Raw genomic sequence first — 25621 nt, forward strand, 5'->3', positions numbered from 1 at the left:
TTCACCCTAAGCTCCTCTCTCAAAAAAAATGGTTGTCGTGTTGAGCCAAGACAAGTTACTACTGAACCTGTTTTGATATCACACTGGATTCTGTGATGACAAGTAAGAGTTTGCATGTTCCCCATAGGTCACATTGTTCCAATGTTAGTCATCTGTTTTTTCTGTTTTTCTGAGATTGATCTATACTGTATCTTAGGGAAGATGAAGGGACTTGTTTGATTTTAGAACAGCCCCCCTTCTTTTAGTAAAAGAAATGTTTAAATCCAAAAAATATGTCGTTCTATTTAGATTGATATGCACATAGTTGTGTACATTTTTGTTTGTGTTTTTTAATTACATGTGATAACTAAAACACATATATATATATTTGTAGATCCATCATGTCAATTGAATTTCATCTATAAAGGCTTCCCATGAAGAAATCATCTGTCCTGAAGATGGCCGTGAAACTGATTTCTGTACGGGCACTGTGAGAAAATGCCCCATCTAATCTTTGGCCGAAACATGTCGACATCCCAAATCTCGACAAATGTCTAACACTAGACGTTTGTGCAAATTTGTGTTGAGAATTACAGGATATATTAATTCATCTAGTTTTTCTTCTGTATTTTGATGCGTTTTTTGTCTTTAGCTTTATTCGTTATGTGGCTGACCTTAACAGCCTTGTTTTTAGATACATTCATGGATTTTGTTCTTTTGCTCTTTTGTACACATTATTAAATATTGTTTTTTAATATGCTTATCTAGTAGGCTACTCCCTTGATTTGCTCTTCTGTTGTTCTTCCCCGGTGTTAATGGTGTTATCTTAACCCATGTGTATGTGACCTTAGGGTATTTCGAACTCTTTTACAAGATTCAAGTAGTGAGGGGTAATTAATCTCTCGGTCTGCCTCAGGCATACCTGTTTTGTGTGACATATTGTTTCATCCCCGTTTGAGAATTTCTCCCCCGTAAACAAAAAATAGTGGGATATCTGGCTTCCCTTCAGATCATATACCAATCTGATATCTTACATGCACTTCAACCATACATGCACTTCAACCAAATCAATGCTGCATTGTACCCTACCTTTGCCCGTCATTTGCTAGGCCCGAAACTACTGCTTGATGCCGGGACCTGACCCAATTCACTGCCGAGTCACAAGACGACACTGACCAAGGGTTACAACCATGGTTCGACCAAGCTAGCCCACGAACGGCCGCCTCACCGAACCGCACATCAACGCACCCAACATCACCACCTTTGATGACTGTTGCAGGTGACTCAAACTACTGGAGTCACGCATCGACCCCCTTACAGTGGCTAGACGCAGACTCGACCTGGCCCAACTGCAAAGAGATCCTGGGACCACCCCAACCTGCATTGCTGAGAGCGCCCCTTTTTACTGCACAGAGCATCTGGAATCGCCCCTTCTCGGCACCCGCTAGTTGCATGGACCCACACAATCCAACGTGCCTCAACTGAGCCTGATCCGCTCACTGAATCTACGTTCGACAACAGATTTGACGTCCGTCAACCCACTAAGAATCAAAAACCAGGTACAGTTGACCCTGATCTGCTTCCTCAGTCCTGTGGGACCCTAGAGACTGGGTAGGTCACCCCAACACCATCTTTCACTGAAGTCCTATCCTTTCCATGGTTGGTACTCTGGCTGGTTAGTACTCTGGCTCAGGGGGCTACTTTCTTCAGGTTGTTACTTCCTGTCTGTTCTTCCAAAGGGGTTATTTTGTACAGTGTTTCTATTTAGTTATCGTGCAGATGATGTGTTAAAGTATATTCTTTTTATAGAACTTTGTATGGACATTCCCTTTATTTTGAACTGCATTACTGTGTTGCTCAGGTCACTACTGGAACACATTCACACCCCTCTTAAGAGAATCGCCGTCCTTCCGCCCACATTCCTACAAAAGGAGAAGGAGGTGTATGTCTTAACTGTGCCTGTTTTACCTTTATGATTGTGTTGGTTCTTGGTTTGTAAATGTGAGGGTGAGGGGGCATATTTACCCCTACTCATCCTGCAGAGCAGAATGCAATTTGCCACACACCCACATAAGAGCACTCCCACAGTAACTCTAGCTTTATCAAGATTCCTAACCACACTTCACCCACATAAGAGCACTCCCACAGTAACTCTAGCTTTATCAAGATTCCTAACCACACTTCACCCACATAAGAGCACTCCCACAGTAACTCTAGCTTTATCAAGATTCCTAACCACACTTCACCCACACAAGAGCACCCCCACAGTAACTCTAGCTTTATCAAGATTCCTAACCACACTTCACCCACACAAGAGCACCCCCACAGTAACTCTAGCTTTATCAAGATTCCTAACCACACTTCACCCACACAAGAGCACCCCCACAGTAACTCTAGCTTTATCAAGATTCCTAACCACACTTCACCCACACAAGAGCACCCCCACAGTAACTCTAGCTTTATCAAGATTCCTAACCACACTTCACCCACACAAGAGCACCCCCACAGTAACTCTAGCTTTATCAAGATTCCTATCCACACTTCACCCACACAAGAGCACCCCCACAGTAACTCTAGCTTTATCAAGATTCCTAACCACACTTCACCCACACAAGAGCACTCCCACAGTAACTCTAGCTTTATCAAGATTCCTAACCACACTTCACCCACATAAGAGCACTCCCACAGTAACTCTAGCTTTATCAAGATTCCTAACCACACTTCACCCACATAAGAGCACTCCCACAGTAACTCTAGCTTTATCAAGATTCCTAACCACACTTCACCCACACAAGAGCACCCCCACAGTAACTCTAGCTTTACTGAGATCCCTAACCACAGTTCACCATTGGTTCACAGCTCACCCACGCAAGAGCATTCCCATGGTAAACTCGCCCATCAACTCTAGCTTCATTGAGAGCCACATAAGTACAGTAGGAGTTTGCAACCTTTGGCTCTCCAGATATTTCCGACTACTGCTCCAATCAGACCCAGCTAGTATATGTAATGGGAGGGATCATGGGATTTGTAGTCCAAAACATCTGGAAAGCTGCAGGTTGCAGATGCCTGCATAGGAGCGGTGAAAATGTTGTAGCAAGTGCTGTATAAAACGTGTTATTTTTTGAAGTTGCGAGTTCAGTTGTGAGCCAAGTTGATCCTAATATTTTTATGACTGTAGAGAGAGGTCTGGTTTGGGAGATGAAGTTATGTGGGCATTTGAAGGGCCTGTCTGGGGCAGAATCTGCCTGCCAGTGTGGAGTCCTAGGCAATAGACGCCACTGCGTGCTATCCACAGTCACTCATCTGATCTCTCTAGAAGTCTGCAAGGTATAATCGAGGGACAGGGCGAGGAGGCATCTGTCTGACAATATAAAAGCAAGAGATGACTGCCTTCCCGTCTCTGAGCCACGCAGCTTCATGTCGTCTGGGATCTGGCTGCTGGTCGCCTGCCAGGCTAAAGGCTGCTTTTACTATGAGAAATGGATTCTGGGCTATGGTTGACATAAAAGAAGGACCAAAAGCACTGTAGCGCTAGACGGAGGCGTCTCGCCTTACAGTAGAGAGAAGCCCAGGTGAGTAATGGCGCCGGCCAGTACTACTCTCAGGGTGTAGGGAATAGTGCAGCACCTCTGCCGGTGCCATAGATGCAGAGGCAGGTTGTGATGAGTCAGAATCTTCAGATGAAACAATTGTTGTCCTGCGCCGAAGTTTAACATGTTTTTACTCCAGTTCTGAGACTAGAGAGGGGCAGATAACTTGTGCTATGGAGGGGCGTCCACTCGGGCAAGCAAGAACTGTGACTTGACTTCAAAACACAGCTGATAACAGGCCCACTTGTGGTCATAGAGTTTAACGCTAGTCTCCTCCTTGCAGCTCAGGAGGCAACAGTATTTATTGATAAATGGATGTTGTCCCCATCAGAGTGGTTGCATGTGTACGGGAGCCAGGCTTCCACTGTAGCACCCCATGGCGAACACTGCAACAAATGGCATTTCTCTGAACAACTACACAAGGGTGGCAGCACAGACACCTACACACCACTCCTCCCTACAACCTTGCCTGTGTGAGCTAGGTCCCTCCCAGATCAAATACCATGTCCCACCCCCCCAGAGAAAGAAACGACACAGTGCCAGCCTGATGTGCAACTGTCAGCCAAATAATAACCCTTAGATGTAATGAATGGATTCTCCATTAAAGGGGGCTGAGGGGGGGGCAAAGCTGAAGACCATGCACGCCGGGCAAGACACTATGCAAAGAGAAGGGGGCAAAGGGGACACATAGAATTCATTCAGGCTGGACTGATTGTATCCTTCAGTCTGCCCATCAAGTTGCCCTTGCAATGGAGAAGTGTGGCAGTTTCTCATGGAAACCAAGACACGCTGTGGAAGCCCTTGCAATCGAAAAGTGTGGCAGTTTCTCATGGAAACCAAGGCACGTTGAAGTGGAAAAGTGTGGCAGTTTCTCATGGAAACCAAGGCACGCTGTGGAAGCCCTTGCAATGGAAAAGTGTGGCAGTTTCTCATGGAAACCAAGGCACGCTGTGGAAGCCCTTGCAATGGAAAAGTGTGGCAGTTTCTCATGGAAACCAAGGCACGTTGAAGTGGAAAAGTGTGGCAGTTTCTCATGGAAACCAAGGCACGCTGTGGAAGCCCTTGCAATGGAAAAGTGTGGCAGTTTCTCATGGAAACCTAGGCACTCTGTGGATGGCCTTGCAATGGAAAAGTGTGGCCGTTTCTCATGGAAACCAAGGCCCCCTGTGGAAGCCCTTGCAATGGAAAAGTGAGGCAGTTTATCATGGATACCTAGGCACGCTGTGGGAGGAGTGGATAAGTGGAAGAGACGTAAAATGTGCTTCTTAATTAAAGAGTAATTTGAGCAAGGGGAATGACGCGTAATTTGTTCACATTAAATTTGCAGATTTTAAGTGGGCCTCTTTAGGATCAGTGTGGCTATGTGATGTTTTCTCTGTTCAAAGGCCAAAAAGCTGTGTTTTCTTGAAGCGGGGGGCACTGCATGATTCTGGGGAGGCCTGGCTCTCACTTCATACCACCGGGAGCACCCTCTCTTTGGGTTCTATGGCACAATGGGTTCTCCTCTGCCCACTGCGCTTCCATGTCCTACCTCGCCGCTGACACAATGATGACTTTCAACAGGGTCAACGGAGTGCCAGCCTGTGCCAACCCGAAGCTGCTGACCGACATCCTGCGCACAGAGTGGGGGTTCCAGGGGTACGTGGTGAGCGACGAGGGAGCGCTGGAGTTCATCTCCCTGGCACACAAGTACACCTCCAGCTTCCTGGAGACCGCCATTGGTGAGTGAGGGCTGGTCATATACTCTGTGCTGTGCATCTCCGCACTCTCACACATCGAACAGGCGGCTACCGGTTGCCACGTCACCTAGCATGTAAGGCGTGCCACGCAGGGCCCTGCTGCCCTCTTATCTTGCTACTTCATACCACAATGGAGGCTGAAGGGGGCCATGTGATGGCTTCACTCAAGAGAAAGCACCCTCATAGACCGAGGGAGGAGTCATTATTGGGTTCCATGTAATAATGTCCCCACAAAATTGTCTCCTGAGAAAAAAGTCAGTTTTTTGCAGAGACATTATTAAAAAAAATGTTTAACAAGGGTGCAGGGGACATCCCCGCAACCCGTCGCCATACATAATGTCACCATATACAATGTCGCCAATGGCTTTTCCCGGCGACATTATGTATGGGGACATTATTACTTGATTCCCATAATTGTGGCAGTAATGACATGCCCCTTTTGTCGGGCCATAAGCTGGGCAAGGATCATTATGCCACATGACACTTAGCCCTCCCAAAGTCTATAAGGCTGTTGGCAGAAAGCAAAAACGCCAATGGATGTGTTGGGGTTGTGGTGGTGAAGTATACATTTGAGTGTAATAGTGTGTAGAGTACACAAAATGTGCTTGCAAATAAAATGGGGTTTAATTTTGTAATATTTTAATAACTTGGTTGTCTTTATATGGTAAACATTTTAATTGTGAACTTGGTTGAACTGGACGGGTTTTAGCTTAAGGTTGTTTTAGGTGCGATGTTAAAGAGAAAAACATGTCTTCACAACATCAAAAGCTCGGTTCCCTGTTTTAGCTTTCACTTTGGGAATTAAATTAGATTCCAGTGTCTAGTTGAAAGACATTGCCTTTCTACTGCAGTCAGAGTGTCTAGAATGCAGTCACTCCCAATAGTTATTGATGGCATTCCAAACATGCTGATTGGCTGAGAGCAGGTCAATCATGGCTTTCGTGTGCTAATAGGTTGTGCGCAGGGTTAGGCAACCATGCTTGTATCGGATTGGAACGTATCTTGGGGTTCAGATCAGTCCAAATGAGTTGCATCATTTGGATCTGTAACCCAAAATAATTCAAACAAGAGTATTATTATTATTATTATTATTATTATATATTCTTATAGTGCAAACCTAGCTCAAGATTAACGAAGCGCTGTACAGGTCAAAGATAAAAGTAGACCAGAGTTGAGTGGATTAATACATAAGAGTACTTGGCTGGAAAGGACTTTAACTTTTGGCAATTATTTTTGTTTTCTTTCAATTTTTTTGATTTGGGTTTTTTTTGATATTCTCATAAAAGGCCTTTTTAAGGATAAATGAATTTGATTCAAACCAATACCTGCCTGATTTTTTAACTAGTTTGCCACATTGTGCGAATCGATCGCTCTGACGTTTGGTGAGAAACTCCTCATGAATCGCCTCTATCAGGATTCAAGCTGATTTAAAGCAGTTATGAAACCCATTTGATTTATAATTCAAGTCCTGTACTTTTAAGGCCTCCCTTCCCTCCCCTCTCTGTAGTCCGCAATGGAATAACTAAAACCAAAAGAATGAATAAGTTTAATCAAAGGCTGAATATAAATGTTAAAAAGAATGGGAGAGAGCGCAGAACCCTGGGGGACACCACAAATGAAAGAAACTGGAGATGAAAGATAAGGAGAGAGGAAAGGATATTGACCGCGTTCAGATAGAAAAGACTAAAACCAAGCAGGAAAGATTTGGAGAGGACTGGCTGACAAAGGACAGAAGGAAGTGGTAAAGTAGGCGGGCAGGAAATGAGAGAAAAGGGAGGAACTGTGCAAGGAAGATCTTGCAACTGCACAGGGCCGGCTGAAGATGCGCGAGGGCTTGTCAACAACTGGGAACCCCATCTGAGATAGCTGTGAGGTGCACATTCTAATTGGTGATTCTGTGGTTTATCATAAAGGGGCATAACATGAGCCGCACCTAGAACTTCATTAATCTCCAAGCATGTTCACTGCCCACATCAGAGAGCTGAAAGCAGGGTAAAGCGTGTCTGCGATAAGTTAAGGTCTGTCTTTGGCCAGCAAGTATCGGAGCCTTTAGTTTGTGAACACTGATGCTTTCTGGAAGAATATGTGTAGACCATCAGCCTCACATTACAGTTTCATTCTGTGACTAAATACTATACAAGGCAGGGGTGGGAGAATGTGAGTAGCTGCACATTATCATGGGGCAGGTTTACCGGCTGGTGCACAGCAGAACAAAGGAAGGCAGCCAGCAGGGAGCTCAAATTCTAAATCACAACTTCAAAAAGCTATGAAGCTTTCTTGTTCGGGAAGGTACTAATGTAGTTGAAGCCCGACTGGTAAGGCAATAAGGTGTTAAGAACTTGCGCTCTGCTGAACACTGAAAGGCCGGAGGGAGTTGACGACCTGATGTTGCCAGCAAATGCTGCCGGTAACAAGGACACTCCAAGCTGCACATTTAATGTTAATGTGCTGAGTTAAAGAATGATTTAGTTTATTATAAGACTAGCCAACATGGGGCGGCAGCTCGTGGCACCCCTATGGCTCCAGACCCTTTTCAACAGAAAACTTAAAAGGCCCTTGTGCTATTTCTAAAATAAAAGGCAGCTAAAATGATCAATTTAACCACACATGTATTTGGAAATATTAGGCATCAGTGAATGACTGTTTCCCTCTGCACACCACGCATACATCACAAACACAAGTGTGAAGAGATATTGGGGAGAAACTCTTGGTGAGGTGCAGATATTAAGCAGTGATGATGACTGGGTGTCCTCCTTTTCTTCTCAGCCTCGGTGAACGCCGGGTGTAATCTGGAGCTTTGCATCAACCTGGAAGACAACGTCTTCATGCGCATCAAGGAGGCAGTGGGCCATGGGAACATCTCACTGGAGGTAAGCAAGGGTCCTCTGTAGCAGGCAAGCCAGGGAGGCTGTGGGCCTAGGGAACATCTCACTGGAGGTAAGCAAGGCTCCTCTGCGACAGGCAAGTAAAGGAGGCTGTGGGCCATGGGAATATCTCACTGGAGGTAAGCGAGGCTCCTCTGTAGCAGGCAAGCCAGGGAGGCTGTGGGCCTAGGGAACATCTCACTGGAGGTAAGCAAGGGTCCTCTGTAGCAGGCAAGCCAGGGAGGCTGTGGGCCTAGGGAACATCTCGCTGGAGGTAAGCAAGGCTCCTCTGCGACAGGCAAGTAAAGGAGGCTGTGGGCCTAGGGAACATCTCACTGGAGGTAAGCAAGGCTCCCCTGCGGCAGGCAAGTCAAGGAGGCAGCGGACCAAGGGAACATCTCCCTGGAGGTAAGCAAGGGTCCTCTGTAGCAGGCAAGCCAGGGAGGCTGTGGGCCTAGGGAACATCTCGATGGAGGTAAGCAAGGCTCCTCTGCGACAGGCAAGTAAAGGAGGCTATGGGCCTAGGGAACATCTCACTGGAGGTAAGCAAGGCTCCCCTGCGGCAGGCAAGTCAAGGAGGCAGCGGACCAAGGGAACATCTCCCTGGAGGTAAGTGAGGCTCCCCTGCGGCAGGCAAGTCAAGGAGGCTGTGGGCCTAGGCAACATCTCACTGGAGATAAGTAAGGCTCCCCTGTAGCAGGCAGGAAAAGGAGGCAGTGGGCCAAGGGAACATCTCCCTGGAGGTAAGCAAGGGTCCTCTGTAGCAGGCAAGCCAGGGAGGCTGTGGGCCTAGGGAACATCTCGCTGGAGGTAAGCACGGCTCCTCTGCGACAGGCAAGTAAAGGAGGCTGTGGGCCTAGGGAACATCTCACTGGAGGTAAGCAAGGCTCCCCTGCGGCAGGCAAGTCAAGGAGGCAGCGGACCAAGGGAACATCTCCCTGGAGGTAAGTGAGGCTCCTCTGTAGCAGGCAGGAAAAGGAGGCAGTGGGCCAAGGCAACCTCTCCCTGGAGGTAAGCAAGGGTCCTCTGTAGCAGGCAAGCCAGGGAGGCTGTGGGCCTAGGGAACATCTCACTGGAGGTAAGCAAGGCTCCTCTGCGACAGGCAAGTAAAGGAGTCAGTGGGCCCAGGCTACATCTCACTGGAGGTAAGCAAGTCTCCTCTGCGACAGGCAAGTAAAGGAGGCAGTGGACCAAGATAATCTCTCACTGGAGGTAAGCAAGGGTCCTCTGTAGCAGGCAAGCCAAGGAAGCAGTGGGCCATGGGAACACCTCAATGGAGGTAAGCAGGGATCCTCTGCGGCAGGCAGGTCATGGAGGCAGTGGGCCATGGGAACATCTCACAGGAGGTAAGCAGGGATCCTCTGCGGCAGGCAAGTCATGGAGGCAGTGGGCCATGAGAACATCTCAATGGAGGTAAGCAGGGATCGTCTGCGGCAGGCAGGTCATGGAGGCAGTGGGCCATGGGAACGTCTCACAGGAGGTAAGCAAGGCTCCCCTGTGGCAGGCAAGCCAAGGAGGCAGTGGGCCAAGGGGACATCTAACTGGAGGTAAGCAAGGCTCCCCTGCGGCAGGCAAGTCAAGGAGGCAGTGGGCCAAGGGAACATCCCACTGGAGGTATGCGAGGCTCCTCTGCGGCAGGCAAGCCAAGGAGGCAGTGGGCCAAGGGGACATCTCACTGGAGGTAAGCAGGGATCCTCTGCGGCAGGCAAGTCATGGAGGCAGTGGGCCCAGGGAACATCTCACTGGAGGTAAGCAAGGCTCCCCTGCGGCAGGCAAGTCAAGGAGTCAGTGGGCCATGGGAACATCTCACTGGAGGTAAGCAAGGCTCCCCTGCGGCAGGCAAGTCAAGGAGGCAGTGAGCCAAGGGAACATCCCACTGGAGGTATGCGAGGCTCCTCTGCGGCAGGCAAGCCAAGGAGGCAGTGGGCCAAGGGGACATCTCACTGGAGGTAAGCAGGGATCCTCTGCGGCAGGCAAGTCATGGAGGCAGTGGGCCCAGGGAACATCTCACGAGAGGTAAGCAAGGCTCCCCTGCGGCAGGCAAGTCAAGGAGGCAGTGAGCCATGGGAACATCTCACTGGAGGTAAGCAAGGCTCCCCTGCGGCATGCAAGTCGAGGTAGTGGGCCAAGGGAGTCTCAATGGAGGTAAGCAAAGTTCATCTGCAACAGGCAAGTAAAGGAGGCAGTGGGCAAAGGGGACATCTCACTGGAGGTAAGCAAGGCTCCCCTTTCGGCAGTCTAGTGAAGGAGGCAGCGGACCAAGGGAACATCTCCCTGTAGGTAAGTGAGGCTCCTCTGTAGCAGGCAGGAAAAGGAGGCAGTGGGCCAAAGGAACATCTCATGGAAGTAAGTGAGGGTCCTCTGCGGCAAGCAAGTCAAGGAGGCAGTGGGCTAAGGGAACATCTAAGTAGGGGTAAGAGAGGCTCCCCTGTGGCAGGCAAGTCAAGGAGGCAGTGAGCCAAGGGAACATCTCATTGGAGGTAAGCAAGGCTCCCCTGCGGCAGGCAAGTCAAGGAGGCAGTGGCCCAAGAGAACATCTCAAAGAAGTTAAGCGAGGCTCCTCTGCAGCAGGCAAGTCAGGGAGGCAGTGGGCCAAGGGACCATCTCCCTGGAGGTAAGCAAGGCTCCCCTGCGGCAGGCAAGTCAAGTAGGCAGTGGGCCAAGGGAACATCTCACTGGAGGTAAGCAAGGCTCCTATGCAGCAGGCAAGCCAAGGAGTCAGTCTCCCAAGGTAACATCTCACTGGAGGTAAGTAAGGCTCCTCTGCAGCAGGCAAGCCAAGGAGTCAGTCTCCCAAGCTAACATCTCACTGGAGGTAAGCGAGTCTCCTCTGCGGCAGGCAAGCCAAGGAGTCCGTCTCCCAAGGTAACATCTCACTGGAGGTAAGCGAGTCTCCTCTGCGGCAGGCAAGCCAAGGAGTCAGTCTCCCAAGGGAACATCTCACTGGAGGTAAGCAAGTCTCCTCTGCGGCAGGCAAGGTGTCCTCCAAGGGACCTTAACATATCTCTGGCATCAGTTTCTTATAATGCAGGTTACTTTGGGGTGGATGCAACGTATGGCCATTCCTTCCCTCTGAGTATGGAAATGCATGGATCATTGCAACACTCCGTCCTCTTCTGATGCTTCCCCTGAGGGTCATCCTCGTGTAACCCCTACTCCTTTTTTATTTGCCCTTGCCGTGTTCCCGTTGCCCTTCAGGCATTCTTTCTAAGATGATGGAGCCATGCTCCTAGTGCCTGGGGGTCTACTCTAGCTCACCCTGAGGCTGCTCTGCTTCTAATCCTGGCACACCTCCAGCCATCTCCTGATACCCCCTAGCCTTCTCCGCTGAAGAGTCGGCTGACCCATCCTCCTGTTTCCTTCTGCAGACCGTGAGAGCGAGGACACGTCCTCTCTTCTACACCCGGATGCGTTTGGGGGAGTTTGACCCACCAGACATGAATCCCTACAATGCTCTCAACCTGAGCTTGGTGCAGAGCGAGGTGCACCGCAATCTCTCCTTGGAGGCCGCCATCCAAAGCTTTGTTCTGCTGAAAAATGTAAAGGACACGCTGCCTCTGAGCCTGGGAGACATTACAGGCCGAAAAGTGGGGGTGAGTTGCTTCTTTCCAATAGATTTTGTGTCTATGGATTCACTGGTGTAATGTTTGAGGATGATGTTGAGCGAGAGCTTTCCTAATCTAACCTTCCTTAAAAACTGTGCCTGGGGCAGGGCCAAAGTCTATACCTCTGCAGAACGAAACACATCCATTGTCCAGCATAGCTCATGCGCAGGTCTGGGTCCATAGAGCTAGTCCTGACCCGGCTCCAGGTCCGTAGACTACCTTCAGCGTCCACTGAGCTGGCGTAGACTTGGCACCCAACACCTAGACTCTGCATACATCCAGCTCCATGTTTAAACCACATAGTCCAGGTCTGCAGTCCCAAATCACACCTTCCTTAGAAAACTGTGCTTGGAACATGGCCAAAGTCTATACCCCCTGCACAATGGCACACTTCCATTGAGCTAGCTCTGACCCGACAGCCAGTCCATAGACTCCGCTCAGCATCCACTCAGCTGGCTTAGACTTGGCTCCCAACACCTAGAGCCTGCACAGATCCATGTTCACACAACAATCTCCAGGTCTGCAGGCCCACCAGACTCTGGGCCCACAGACCCATTTCAGAGCATGTTGTGCGTCTACAGATCCAGAGTAGATAAGGCTCCAGGTCTGCAGATCTCAGCTCGAACTTGGCCTAGTCTATGGGCCCAACTCCACGGGTCCCTGGGCTTGTCTTCGGGTCTGCAGTCCCGGCCCAGAACTTACTATATATCTGGAGACACAACTCTGGGTCTGCAGAGTTGTATGCATAATAAGCCTGTTCTTTTTATTTTTTGGAGGCACGTTTCACCCTCCATGGCATCCATCATGGTGCCAAAGTGCTATGCATGCAAAGTGGGCTGCAATTTTTCCCTTTTCTTTGTACAGTGGAATCTGCGACCCAGCACAATGTCTACTGACCATAATGGCGGCCAGACAAAATATTTTCCATCAAAATGGATTTCTTTCGAGTTGTACTTGTCATTTGTATAGCGCCAATGTTACCATTATTATAGTTTCAATTTGCTGTTAGTGGGAATGCCCTCGTAAAGACCAAAGTCCAGAATGTTTGAGGTCATGCAGTACGAGTAGGATGCATGTGTACGTTTGGCCAAAAAAGGCTTCGCAGGGCTGGCCAGACTCTGGTAGAGAAGCAACCCATTTGCTCAGGCATGTGGATGGGTGCTGAGAGACGTAGGGTGGCCTCAGTGCTACACTCGCTATGTGTGCAGCGTGCCCAAATGTATCATATGTCTGTGCTGTGCTGCATTCTGCTGTCGGAGGTGTTGAGGCGTAGTGTAAGTATGCAGAGACTTTATGTGCACAGCACGACCACATTCTGTCGTAGTCCTTGCTGTATACTAATGTGTGTGGATAGCCATGTCTGTGGCCAGTGGCATGGTGTGTTATACGCACCTTGCTGCCATTAATGGTAGTCATTAAAATTGTTTTTTTTTTACAGAAGCCAGTGGACATTGACCCAAATGGGCCAATCACAGCCCGTAATTGCATTATGCAAATCTGCAAACAGGTTGCAAACTCAAAAACAACTAACTTGATTATCATTTTAGATTCTTTTTTGTACATGGGTTTGTGAATGTATTTTTACAAGACCAAGTGATGATTCAAGAGTGAGACCAAAAGCCACTTTCTTGCAAGTTTCATGTCAGTTGCATTCTATCTTTGCCCCCAACTCATGCATGACCTGTATACCAGTTTGTTTTGCTGAAGTAAATTACTTTGTTGCAATTTTGTTTGACAACATTACTACATGGGGGAAGTAATTGTCTATATATTTGTTAGGGTTATGGGGTATGGGGGGTGGCGAGGAGGTGGTGTATAGAGGAACTACTATAAGTTGTGACCTATGCTTGCAGGATGCGTGCATGAAAGAGGGCGTGCTCATAATCGATGTCATGAAAGTGCATTGCAAGGGTTGGCAAGTCAGTGCCTAGAGGCAAGTGGGAAGGTTTCCACCCGCATAGCTCACTGGCTGTGACGTGCTTTCTGCAGATCGTCGGCCCTTTCGCTGACAATCCACAGTTGCTGTTTGGGGACTATGCACCTGTTCCAGACCCGAAATACATCTCCACACCCAGGTATGGAAATAAAGTAAGTTATTTGTTCTATTGTAGTAGACCAATGCCTTATGGGACAAGGGTATTACCAAGGTAAGTGTGCACCTCTCCCTGACAGAATCTGTGACGCTTCTGTCGATTACCGCCACAAGATGTTGCCCATCTCTGTTTATAACCAGTCCTTGTTGGTTTCACCATGCATATTGCACGTCCAAAAACTGGATAAAATCAAGTCTTGATTTGTGATTTTGTATTTATTTAAATTTTTATGAAGCGCTATACACCTGAAGGCCTCAGAGTGCTAAAATACACCAAAAACAAACATACAAAAGCAGAACATAAAACCAAAATGTAAAATCAGTAATCCAAAAAGCAGCTGAAATTTTCCAAATACCTCTAACGGCAATACAAGCACTCAGGCAAGGTGTATTAGTCCTCCTTCATTCAACTAACAGTCTCGGGAGGAGGCTCCATTCAGCCATGATTGACACAAACTCAAAAAGTGGGGCAGGTTACTGGACCTGCAACCCACAAGAATACAATCCCGGTTTTTCTGGGAACACCAGTTGTCCACCTCAATCCTACGTAGGGCTTTCAAATCCGAAATTCTGACAACCCCTGGCCCTGTTCTCTGTCTGACAATTTTGGATATAAATTGTGTCTGCGTGAAGAGGATGTCACAATTGTTGTTCTGTATAAGAACCCTAAACATTACTTCACATGACATGTTCGCATGATCCTTTTAGACTTGGTATGGGTCTGGGGGGCATGTTTCTAAAATCAAAGCCATCTGTTGACTACTTGTTTTTCTGGTTCCAGTGATATTTGTAAAGCACTCGTGCTTCACGTATATGGGTTTCTTGTCCCCAGAAGCCCCCATGGGCTATACATGGGATAACGTGCCCTTGACTGTACATTATAAGGATAATGCAAGAGGCTGAGTATTTAAATGTCTACCTAGAGAGGTCATAGTGCAGGGGGTAGGTCACATTCTCACACATTTAATACTTTGCCTTTTGCTTCCTCTTATGCAACAAATCTTAAAGCTGCATTATGTAGAATAATTCAGCCCAACTATAAGTTGCTTAATATAGTTCAATTCCTTGTCACTTTTACTTATTTTCAATTCATTGTCATTTACTGTTTTATTAATGTTATTTAGAAAATATCCAATAAAAGCAAATAAAATACACATTTTCTCATTGTATGATAATCGGACAGCTCTTGTGTCATCCCTGGTAGTCCATAAGATTATTCTGAATTGTAAATATTATTGTTTTAGGTTTCACTTGGTATTCTAATAGTACTATGGTTGTGTTTGTATTATCCAACATTTGCTCTAGAGTTATTCCTCTCTGCGATGTGCCCGGTGTTCATGGCAGGGGTCGGTCACAGGGCCACTGTAAATGTCCCTGCCCCTGTAGTGGTGTTAGGGAGACTTTTCCCAAAGCCGTATGGTGTGGGATGTAAAACCATTTGACCTAAAGACAAGACAGGGTTTTCAACCGAAAGAAAGACCAACTTCTTTATTGTGGTAGCGATGAAAGAGCAGTGTGGCATACCCCAGTACCCCACAGTTACCCCTTCCATCACAGGACATTCAGCTCATCCAGTGAGAAGTACCACGGGAGGATGAAGGACTGCTCCAGGAAGGACAACCAGCAGCCAACAGTAGACACGGGAGCGAAGGGCATGGGACACAAAGCCCGGCCAGTATGGCTGCCTTTTCCCAGAGTTTTACAGGATATCGCTTCATGGGAAAAATGTTGTCAGCATGCCGGTAAGGAACCTAGAAAAGACCCAGCAGAGATGAGGAAGGGTCAGGGTCTCCCCTGCAAATAGATAGCCTAAGGCCACTCTCTAATCACAGAAAAGGCAGACACACACGGTTTGGACAGCTGGCCTATCAGTCTGTCCTTAAAAACTGCCAAAACCCTCAGTGTGTATTGGGCTGGCTAGGGTCATAGACCAGTCTGTACCGCTGTTGAGGGTGCAGGGCTGGGCTCTGAGTGAGTCCATCTTTACACAACAACCCTGTTTAGGCCTGCCTCATCGTTTCCATCAACAAAGTTGTGAAGATACTGGTGGGGGGTGCCTGTACTTCCGCTCTCTATATGGTAGAGGAGAGGCACCGAGGACCCCAGCCAAGATTCTCAATAAGGTAGCAATGGACGAGCAATCAAGGCCTAGCTTCTCAGGAGGTGATGCGGGCTGGTTCTTAAGTACAATGTAGTCCCCGAACCCCCACAAAGGAATGTCCACACACTGTATTACTGAAAACACAGTCTTTATATGATTAATATTCAAAGGTATGTACACGATCACAATAACGCACTTTGTACTCGGAAATCAACAATGACAAATATATACAATTCTAAAGTGGTACCACCAATGTTATCAAATCTCATTAAAGTGCATCAACTGTACGGTTAAAATGTCACACAGATCAATAGCGATAGGAAGGAACGCAAGATGGTTGAAACAATAGGCAGATTTCTGACCCCTACCGCTAGGCACAGTTCTGTGTGAAGATCCCCCCCCCCACCTGGGCAACCTGTAAAATAAAGCTATATAGCACAAGCCCAGTCCATATATTGTTCAATAGCCTTATTCCCTCCTATTAAGGTTTCACCCCCCCCAATGTACCTGGTGAAGTAGAGTTCTTCGAAGAGGCGTCGAAGGATCCTTCTTGAGTGACTCCCTTTAAAGCAGGAGCCACGGATCGTCGAGAGATGTCGAAGAGGGTGAACTTGTCGTCGACGGCGGCGATGAGAAGTTCAAGGGTGCCGAGACCCCGATGTCGATCCAGGCGGTGCTCGTCAGCGATGTCCTGCGAGGATGAGGTGTGCGGGGCATCTCGGCGATAGATTGTTCAGTACCGCAAAGAGTTTCGGAAGAACTGTGGCCCAACAAGGCCGTCGAGTCGTCGAAGTCTTTGTGGCCTTCAGGTGGCAGGAAACCCACCGGCGGATTCTCCTCGGCGCGTTGGTCGTCTTCGACTTTCTCCGGCGGGACAAAGAGGTCGACGTTGCGGACAAGGGAGTCCTTGGATTCAAATGTTCTTAGGCAAAGGAGTGGGCGGCTCCGGTCGTTGGCGGCAGCACAGCGTCAAGTGGTCCCCACGGCTGGGCAACACAACTTCGACGGGCCTCCGGCGGTTACACAAACCTGCGAACCCTGGTCGACGGCAATGGACTTCGGCGGCGAAGACCGGATGCTTCACTTCGATCTCCTCAGCGGTCCCGTCTCGGGTTGGCAGCCTTTTGAGGGTCAGACTTCCAGGGAGCTTCGGCGAAGGTTTTAGCGGTGCTCGATGGTCCCTCAGAGCACGGGAAGAGGGCGCCTTACCAGGTCCTCTCTTGGACCAGTCCTTGACGAGCTTGGCAGCTTTTAGATCAGATCAAAGCAAATGCAACAGCAAGTCTTCGTCTTCCAGCTGGACGTTGAGGATCAGCAGTTCCAGTCACTCTTAAAGTGTAGACACAGCTTCTGAACGCTTCTGAACAATTTCCAGTGGTGAGAGGTCCCCAGATATACTATCTTGTCTCTCATCCACACTGCTGGGTCACTCTCAGCAGCCAATCATACAGAAGGGCATTCATGCAGTCAGTCAGCCAATCAGGCACACAGTGCATTCAGGTCATCCTCCTCCCTCTCAGACACTCACAACAAGGAATGTGGATTGGGACAAGTACCCAGCCATTCAACACTACACACTGCATTCAGGCCAGTTTCGGGCAGGGCTGTCTGAGTCTTTGTCTCTCATACCAGAAACCAGACAACCACAACATCGCATTGCCTGACCCGCACTGCCTGACCTAATGATGCCGGGCGCAGCGCGGCGCCAAAGCGAGGCTGTTGCCTCGTTGCTAGGTAACTAGCGTATACTTCTACCGCCCACATCCGCCGGCAGGCGGAAGCGCCGGCAGCCACACGAAGGCCATACAAAGGCCCCTGTTTGCCCCTGGAGCCTCAGCTATCCACGCAGCAGCCACTTCGAGGAGAGGGCAGGAGCCCCTCCCCACCCACAACATCCTCTATCCAGTAGCAAGCCAGCTCCTTCGTGCGGCGACCAATACTTTCATGCGGCCCAGCTGTTCATCATTGAGCCATCCAGCCGGTAAGGCCTACCTACTCGCCCACACGTTGCCTGCAGAAATTGAATCTTTTGGTGTAACGAAGCAAGCGACGTGCCATCGCATTGCCTGACCCGCACTGCCTGACCTAATGATGCCGGGCGCAGCGCGGCGCCAAAGCGAGGCTGTTGCCTCGTTGCTAGGTAACTAGCGTATACTTCTACCGCCCACATCCGCCGGCAGGCGGAAGCGCCGGCAGCCACACGAAGGCCATACAAAGGCCCCTGTTTGCCCCTGGAGCCTCAGCTATCCACGCAGCAGCCACCTCGAGGAGAGGGCAGGAGCCCCTCCCCACCCACAACATCCTCTATCCAGTAGCAAGCCAGCTCCTTCGTGCGGCGACCAATACCTTCATGCGGCCCAGCTGTTCATCATTGAGCCATCCAGCCGGTAAGGCCTACCTACTCGCCCACACGTTGCCTGCAGAAATTGAATCTTTTGGTGTAACGAAGCAAGCGACGCGCCATCGCATTGCCTGACCCGCACTGCCTGACCTAATGATGCCGGGCGCAGCGCGGCGCCAAAGCGAGGCTGTTGCCTCGTTGCTAGGTAACTAGCGTATACTTCTACCGCCCACATCCGCCGGCAGGCGGAAGCGCCGGCAGCCACACGAAGGCCATACAAAGGCCCCTGTTTACCCCTGGAGCCTCAGCTATCCACGCAGCAGCCACCTCGAGGAGAGGGCAGGAGCCCCTCCCCACCCACAACATCCTCTATCCAGTAGCAAGCCAGCTACTTCGTGCGGCGACCAATACCTTCATGCGGCCCAGCTGTTCATCATTGAGCCATCCAGCCGGTAAGGCCTACCTACTCGCCCACACGTTGCCTGCAGAAATTGAATCTTTTGGTGTAACGAAGCAAGCGACGCGCCATCGCATTGCCTGACCCGCACTGCCTGACCTAATGATGCCGGGCGCAGCGCGGCGCCAAAGCGAGGCTGTTGCCTCGTTGCTAGGTAACTAGCGTATACTTCTACCGCCCACATCCGCCGGCAGCCACACGAAGGCCATACAAAGGCCCCTGTTTGCCCCCTGTTCGCCTAACTGTGCGCATTAAGAACAGCTACATGATCTGAATACCAGCCCCTTCGGTGAGTGCTCATATGCTGTTTTCACTACCTCCGCACGCTGTGAAATATGACTCTACTACGATATGTTATAATCTTTTCAGCATCAAAGTAAACACTGTAACCTGTCCCATCAATATATCTGGCTCAGGCCAACGTCACGGCATTGTCAGACCCTCTTCCTCAGAGCAGGAGCTCTGGCTGCTCCCCCCCTGAGCTGCAGGAGCAGCACCACCTTCACCTTCACCCTGCTGGGTGTAAAGGTGCATCCGCCATTGCCCAATACGAGGATATCCACCCTCCAACATGGCCGCCCCATGCATTGCAACCCTCCCCTCCTTGAGCCCCTGAGCCCTGCAGTACCCGAATTGGCTGCTAGAATCATTTCTAGCCAATCATCTCTCGCTGGAAGGCGAGCGCCGGCCCACGGAGGAAGGCTGAGTGAGCTGACCGAGCTGGCCATGCTGCCTGATGCTCCAGGTCTCTGAATCCTACCTCCTCGACCCCTGCATCCGCTATCTCCTAAGCCTTAGCCAGCCAACCTAGCCTGCACGACAAACCCACTAAGGCTTCCACGGTGAGACTGTAAGCTTTATGTACAATTGACCTATTCACTGCAGCCCCTGACATGAGTCTTAAGCTAGCTGCTGAAAATACTATCGTACCTGGTGCACAGCAACGCCCTTATCACCTCATCACATCAGACAGGCTATAATCTCGAACTTAGCCTGTGCCTACCTGTGTTTGCTTCATTTGAACTGCCCTTTTGCACCCTAGCTATAATCTCGAATTTAGCCTGTGCCTACCTGTGTTTGCTTCATTTGAACTGCCCTTTTGCACCCTAGCTATAATCTCGAATTTAGCCTGTGCCTACCTGTGTTTGCTTCATTTGAACTGCCCTTTGCACCCTAGCTACAATCTCGAATTCAGCCTGTGCCATCTGTGGCTGTATTACTGAAACTGCCCTTTCTGCACTATAACAGTAACTTCAATCTGTAACCTCGGCTGTGCTTTAATTGAAATTGCCCGCCTCCGCACTACACCAGCTAGCTCGAACCTTGCCCCTGCCTATCTTACTGTGTCAACAACCAAACTGCCCACGCTCTCCTCAATTCCAATTATGATCCATTGGCTCATACTCACCATGTTCCCTTTCTGTATCTTAAACAATAACACTCCATGTAGCAACAACAGCTACATACCATACAACAATGGACTAGCCAAACTAGGCTGCCCTAGGCACCACCCCATCCCCTGCCCCACACCCTTCCTCCCCTCCCTTCCACCCTTCACACACACCCCTCACCAACAACTCATCGCTAAAAGCAAGGCCACACCAGCCAACATCCTACCTAACAGTACCAGCTCAACAAATGCCAACCATACTGCCTCCAACCTTCTCCTTCCCAACCCATTAGATCACTGCCCCACAACCTACCCCACCCTCCAAGACCGCAATAATAGACTTGGCGATAGACTCCCCACCACATCTAGCAAACTGCCTACCAAACCTATGACTAAGACCTCAACCACTAAGGATAGCGCTAAGACCACTAACGCAACTTCTCTAAAAGGTGCACTACTCAATGTTAGATCTCTAGTAGCCCACCCCACCGAAATTGCTGACATTATCCTCTCAGGAGACCTCGACTTCCTTGCCACTACAGAAACTTGGTTACATGAAGCAGCAGGACCCTACCTCACTCTGGCTATCCCCGACAACTACTCTATCCTCAGAGCAGACAGACCTAATGCTCGCGGAGGAGGGGTAGCTATCATTTTCAAATCCTCACTCGACTTCAGACACATCACCTCCCCCCCGCTAAAGTCCTGTGAGCACCTCACCTACAAAGTACAAACCACCCCTAAGAGTACCATTACCGTGCAACTCATATATAGACCCCCAGGCCTCACAGGATCCTTTGAGGAAGACATTACCACTCTCGTAGCAGAGAATACCAAACCCCACTCCCAAAATATCATTCTAGGAGACTTCAATTTAGGATTTAATGACCCTAACGACTCTCCAGCTGCCTCCCTGGCCAATGCCTTATCCGAGCACGACTTCATTCAAGTCGTCACACTACCCACCCACCAGAAAGGTAGAACCATAGATTGGATCGCAGCCCACAACTGCAATATCACCTGCAAAGCCCCACAACCACTCATATGGACTGACCACTCCCTCATATCATTTGAAATCAACCTAAATAATCCCAACCCCAAGCAGAGCCCCTGTGCACCAGCCTGCCTGTCTAGAAACAAGCGCAATATCTCAGCGGAGACCCTCACACCTCTGATCCTCCCCTCTCTAAACACACTGCCTGCCACCGCCGACCTGAACCTTCTAGTCAACACCTACAATGATGCCCTCACCAGCGCCATTGATGCTGTTGCACCCCTAAAGGAACGCAAAGGTAAACCCATAGCCCACTTGAACCCTTGGTTCACACCAGAACTCAAATCTATAAGAAAAAAGAAAGCCAAGATGGAAGCCTTATGGAAATCCAACCCCACTGCAGAAAATAAATCTAATCTCAAAACCATCTCCTCATCCGCACTAAAAAAGAAACCTACAATACTAGAATAAATAATGCCCAATCGTCGGCTAAAGAACTCTTCACCATCCTGAAGGAACTAGAAAACCCTAACCCTCCTACCGATACCTGCGTGAAGGACAAGCCTTGGATGCACCAGTATCCAAAATGCCCTCGCCAATAAAATTACTGGTCTCCAAAACAAAATTGAGGCCAAAAGACGACAACTCTCCAACAGCAATGCCATCATTCCTCCTAGCGCACCCACCCCGACTCGTAACACTTCCGGCTTTACTTTCAAACCGGTTACTATACCTGAAATCCAAAAAATCATAGCATCCCTCAAACCTTCTAATTGTAAAGGGGACAGCTGCCCCGCCCAGATCATCAAAGATGCTGCACGAGATCTAGCCCCCTTCATCTCCAAACTAATAAACCTATCTTTCTCGACCAATTCTGTACCTAACAACCTGAAACAGTCCTGGGTTCTCCCCCTCTTAAAAAAACAATCTCTCGACCCGGCCATACCCACCAATTACAGACCCATCACTACGGTCCCTTTCCTGCTAAAAATCCTCGACAAAGCCGCCTACCTGCAAATCCTCGACAGAGTCGCCTACCTGCAAATCCACGATTACCTGGAGACCAATCAACTGTTAGGCCTGCGTCAATCTGGCTTTCGCCCTCAACACGGAACAGAAACAGCCCTTGTTGACCTCAAAAGCCAGATTGATGACATCAAAGACAACAACAAAGCAGCCATCCTACTCCTCCTAGACTTCTCAGCAGCCTTTGACCTGGTTGACCACAAAATACTCTGCAACCACCTCTCTTCTGCTGCCCACTTCTCACACTCTGCTGTCACTTGGATACAATCCTTCCTAGCCAACAGAACCATGAGGGTTTTTTCATCTGTGGCTGCAGCAGACCCCATCCCCATCACATGCGGTGTCCCACAAGGGTCCTGCGTCTCCCCTACCCTCTACAATATCTTTACTAAACCCCTCTTTGACAAACTGGACCATCTGGGTGTCACCTACACTAACTACGCAGATGACACCCAGATACTCCTCACCATCACTGGCAACTACAACACTGACGCCACCAGGATCAACGAAATCTTCGCCATCATTCAGGCATGGATGGCCATACACGGCCTCTGCCTGAATGATGAGAAGACCGAGCTCCTCCTGGTCGGCTTCCCCAATAACCTACAGAAACTCAGCCCTGACTACTCCAAATTCATCATAGATGGCAACATCATTCCAGTTGTAAATCATGTGAAAACCTTAGGCTTCTACCTAGACGCCAATACCAACCTCTCCAAACAAGTTAATATGACCGCCTCAGCTACCGCCTACACGGGAAAATTAATTAGGGCTTGTAGACCCTTTCTATCTACAAATAGCTGCCTCATTCTGGCGAGGGCCCTCATACAATCTAAGCTTGATTATTGCAACAGCCTCTACCTTGGTGCCAACCAAGCTATAATCAAGAAACTTCAGATCCTCCAGAACAATGCGCTGAGAGCAGCACTAAATATTCCCAGGAGAGAGCACATCTCCCACATAAGATTAGCTTGTAAATGGTTATCTATCCAACAAAAAATCGACTTGAAAACCCTCTGCCTCACCTATAAAGCCCTAAATCACCTTGCCCCCCAGTACCTCACCAATAAACTCTCCCTCAAGCCTAACACAAGACTCACCAGATCATCCAATACTCTCTGCCTCACCGTGCCCAGATTCTCCGCCAAAAGAGCTGGGGGCTCAAGCTTTAGTGTCCTTGCCCCTCAACTCTGGAACACCTTGCCACTGAGTATTAAATTGACCAAATCCTTCCAACTGTTCAGAAGATTAGTCATTAGTTGGCTTCTGGAGAAGGAAATCCTCAGATAAACTAAGCTCAGTCCCAACTGCATTTACTGTACATACTTTGAATAGATTGACTTAGATCAGTACCAACTGTATATATTGTACATACTTTGAAATGTTCCTACTACCTGCCTGTACATTCTATATTTGGCATCTTAACGCCACAATTGTATAACTGATTATTTACTGTAATTATGTAACCTATCCTTAAGCGCCCATTTACCCCTGGGTCTGGAGCGCTATACTAAATAAAATAAACAAACAAACAAACAACAAGAAGTGCATATTGGTCACACACTCCATTCACCCAGGTCCCACTCACAGGAGGTACCCACAACATACAGTCACTGGGAAGGCTCCAGCTAGTCTGGCCGGGCCTTCACAACAACACCATGTATGGCACTTCCACCCTACAGCCAATCAGGGGGAAGGGACAGAGTCAGGGCTTCCCAGGACTTTGGGAAAACAAGGTAATAGGTAATAGAAAGCAAGAGGCCACAGGGGCCATCTTGTTTTCCATCAGGAATCCACTGATTCCAATGGCAGGGCCTGGGGATCCCCAAAATGGACAGATACTCAGCGCACCTGTCAAAGTTAGCGTGGAGCTGCCACCAGCCTATATCCTGCTCGGCGGTCCACCCACAGGTGCCCAAAAACATACACTAGGGGCACAGGGTTGTACCCCCATCCACGGGTGCCGTAAGGGTATCCCACGGGTCTGTTCACCAAACCAAAAGAGAGCTGCACCGCCAGGAGTCCCACATGAACTCCTGCACGGAAAATATGACAGAACACACGATAAAAAGGCAGTAAAGGACAAGGATATGGAGGCCCTGTCCCTCCGATGCATTTCCAGCATCACAAAAGGTAAGGCCCAAAACAAAATGGCTGAACACAGGGCTTAAAAATACATTATTAACCCAATGGCTGCCATACTGGTACATTGGGCTACAGATGGAGTAGAAATATCTGGAACTGCAACTTTGATGAACACAAAAGCAAATTACAGCTGCCACCAGCCTACTCCACAAAATCAATGTAGTGTGATAAGGTCACTGTAGGCTGAAAATGGGGTGCTTACATAGCACCCCTGTCCTAGTAGCCATATGGGCTACTATAATACCATATACTAAATAAAGGACTGCAGTGACAAGGGGACTTCAGTAGTATTCCTTCTGGCCACAAAAATAAGCTAAAGATCCTAGAAAATCAGGGGCCAAATGGATACAACCAAAGGATTTAGGGATCCAGAAAATGGCACAGCAGAAACTCTAAAAACAGAATAATACCTTAACAAAGGGAATCGAGGAATGACCGTGCCACAGAGAGGCAGCACCTGCACAACTGGCTCCCCTCATGTGGCTACATAAACCACGCTTCAATTTACAAAGAAGAAATGGGGGATCATGATCAAGGCCGGGAATTCTATAGGGCAGTCATTCAGTCCCTATAGAAGCATCCTTTAGGATAAAAGGGAATTGGGAACTCCAAGATGGCAGACTCAGTTCGTGAAATTGCAGTCTAGTAGATACTTATGGCCCACCTTGGACCAGAGAACTACGACCCCCCCCCCTCCAATGTACCTATACCCCCCCCCCCAAGTTCCCTATACCAAGCCTGCACACCTGAGTTCCCTTACTCCAGAGAGAGGTTGAAAGTCAAGGCCAGGGTGTGACAGACAGATGGATGGACCCCTAAGGAGTGGGACGAGCCAATCCCAAGTGCCACACCTGGGCTGTAAACCACCCCAAGGCATGGAACCCAACAGCCAATCTCTATCCCAGCAACCACACCTGATTCCTGTTACACAAGAGAGAGGCTGGAAGGTGAGACCCAGGCCCTATCAAACCCATAAGATCAGTCGGTTGATGGAGGAGTTCAAAAGAAGGAGGTTGGTGTTTGGGGAAGAGTGGAAAACAAGGAGAGAGGGGTCTGGAGCAAGAGCATGGATTGGACGAGTTTGAAGGCCTGAAGGGGAGGAGGACCTTGAGAGGATTGGTGCTTATTGGAAGGACAGGTGTGATAATTTGGAGAGGTGGTTGAAAGGAAGCTTTTCAGACCCCAGATAGGGGGAAAGAGCTGTTCAGAGGATACCAGAGGGTAGAGGTGAGAAAGACTAAGGCAAGCAGAGAATATTCGGTGGAGGTGATAAGACCTTGAAGACTATGTAAGGGGAA

At 49.0% G+C, this 25621-nt stretch overlaps 1 protein-coding gene across 2 annotated transcripts in view; it reads left to right on the top strand.

The window, feature by feature from the left end:
* LOC138503107 (uncharacterized) overlaps nucleotides 1-25621 on the top strand; it is a 112003-nt gene that overhangs the window by 74173 nt on the left and 12209 nt on the right. For both annotated transcript variants that reach the window (XM_069622616.1, XM_069622617.1), the window contains 4 exons: nucleotides 5133-5290; nucleotides 8075-8178; nucleotides 11541-11765; nucleotides 13767-13852. In XM_069622616.1, the coding sequence (XP_069478717.1) occupies nucleotides 5133-5290; nucleotides 8075-8178; nucleotides 11541-11765; nucleotides 13767-13852 (573 nt within the window). The remainder of the gene's footprint in view (nucleotides 1-5132; nucleotides 5291-8074; nucleotides 8179-11540; nucleotides 11766-13766; nucleotides 13853-25621) is intronic.

The sequence above is a fragment of the Ambystoma mexicanum genome, chromosome 11 (genome assembly GCF_040938575.1).
Source record: "Ambystoma mexicanum isolate Mex_15411 chromosome 11, UKY_AmexF1_1, whole genome shotgun sequence".
Lineage (NCBI taxonomy): Eukaryota > Metazoa > Chordata > Amphibia > Caudata > Ambystomatidae > Ambystoma > Ambystoma mexicanum.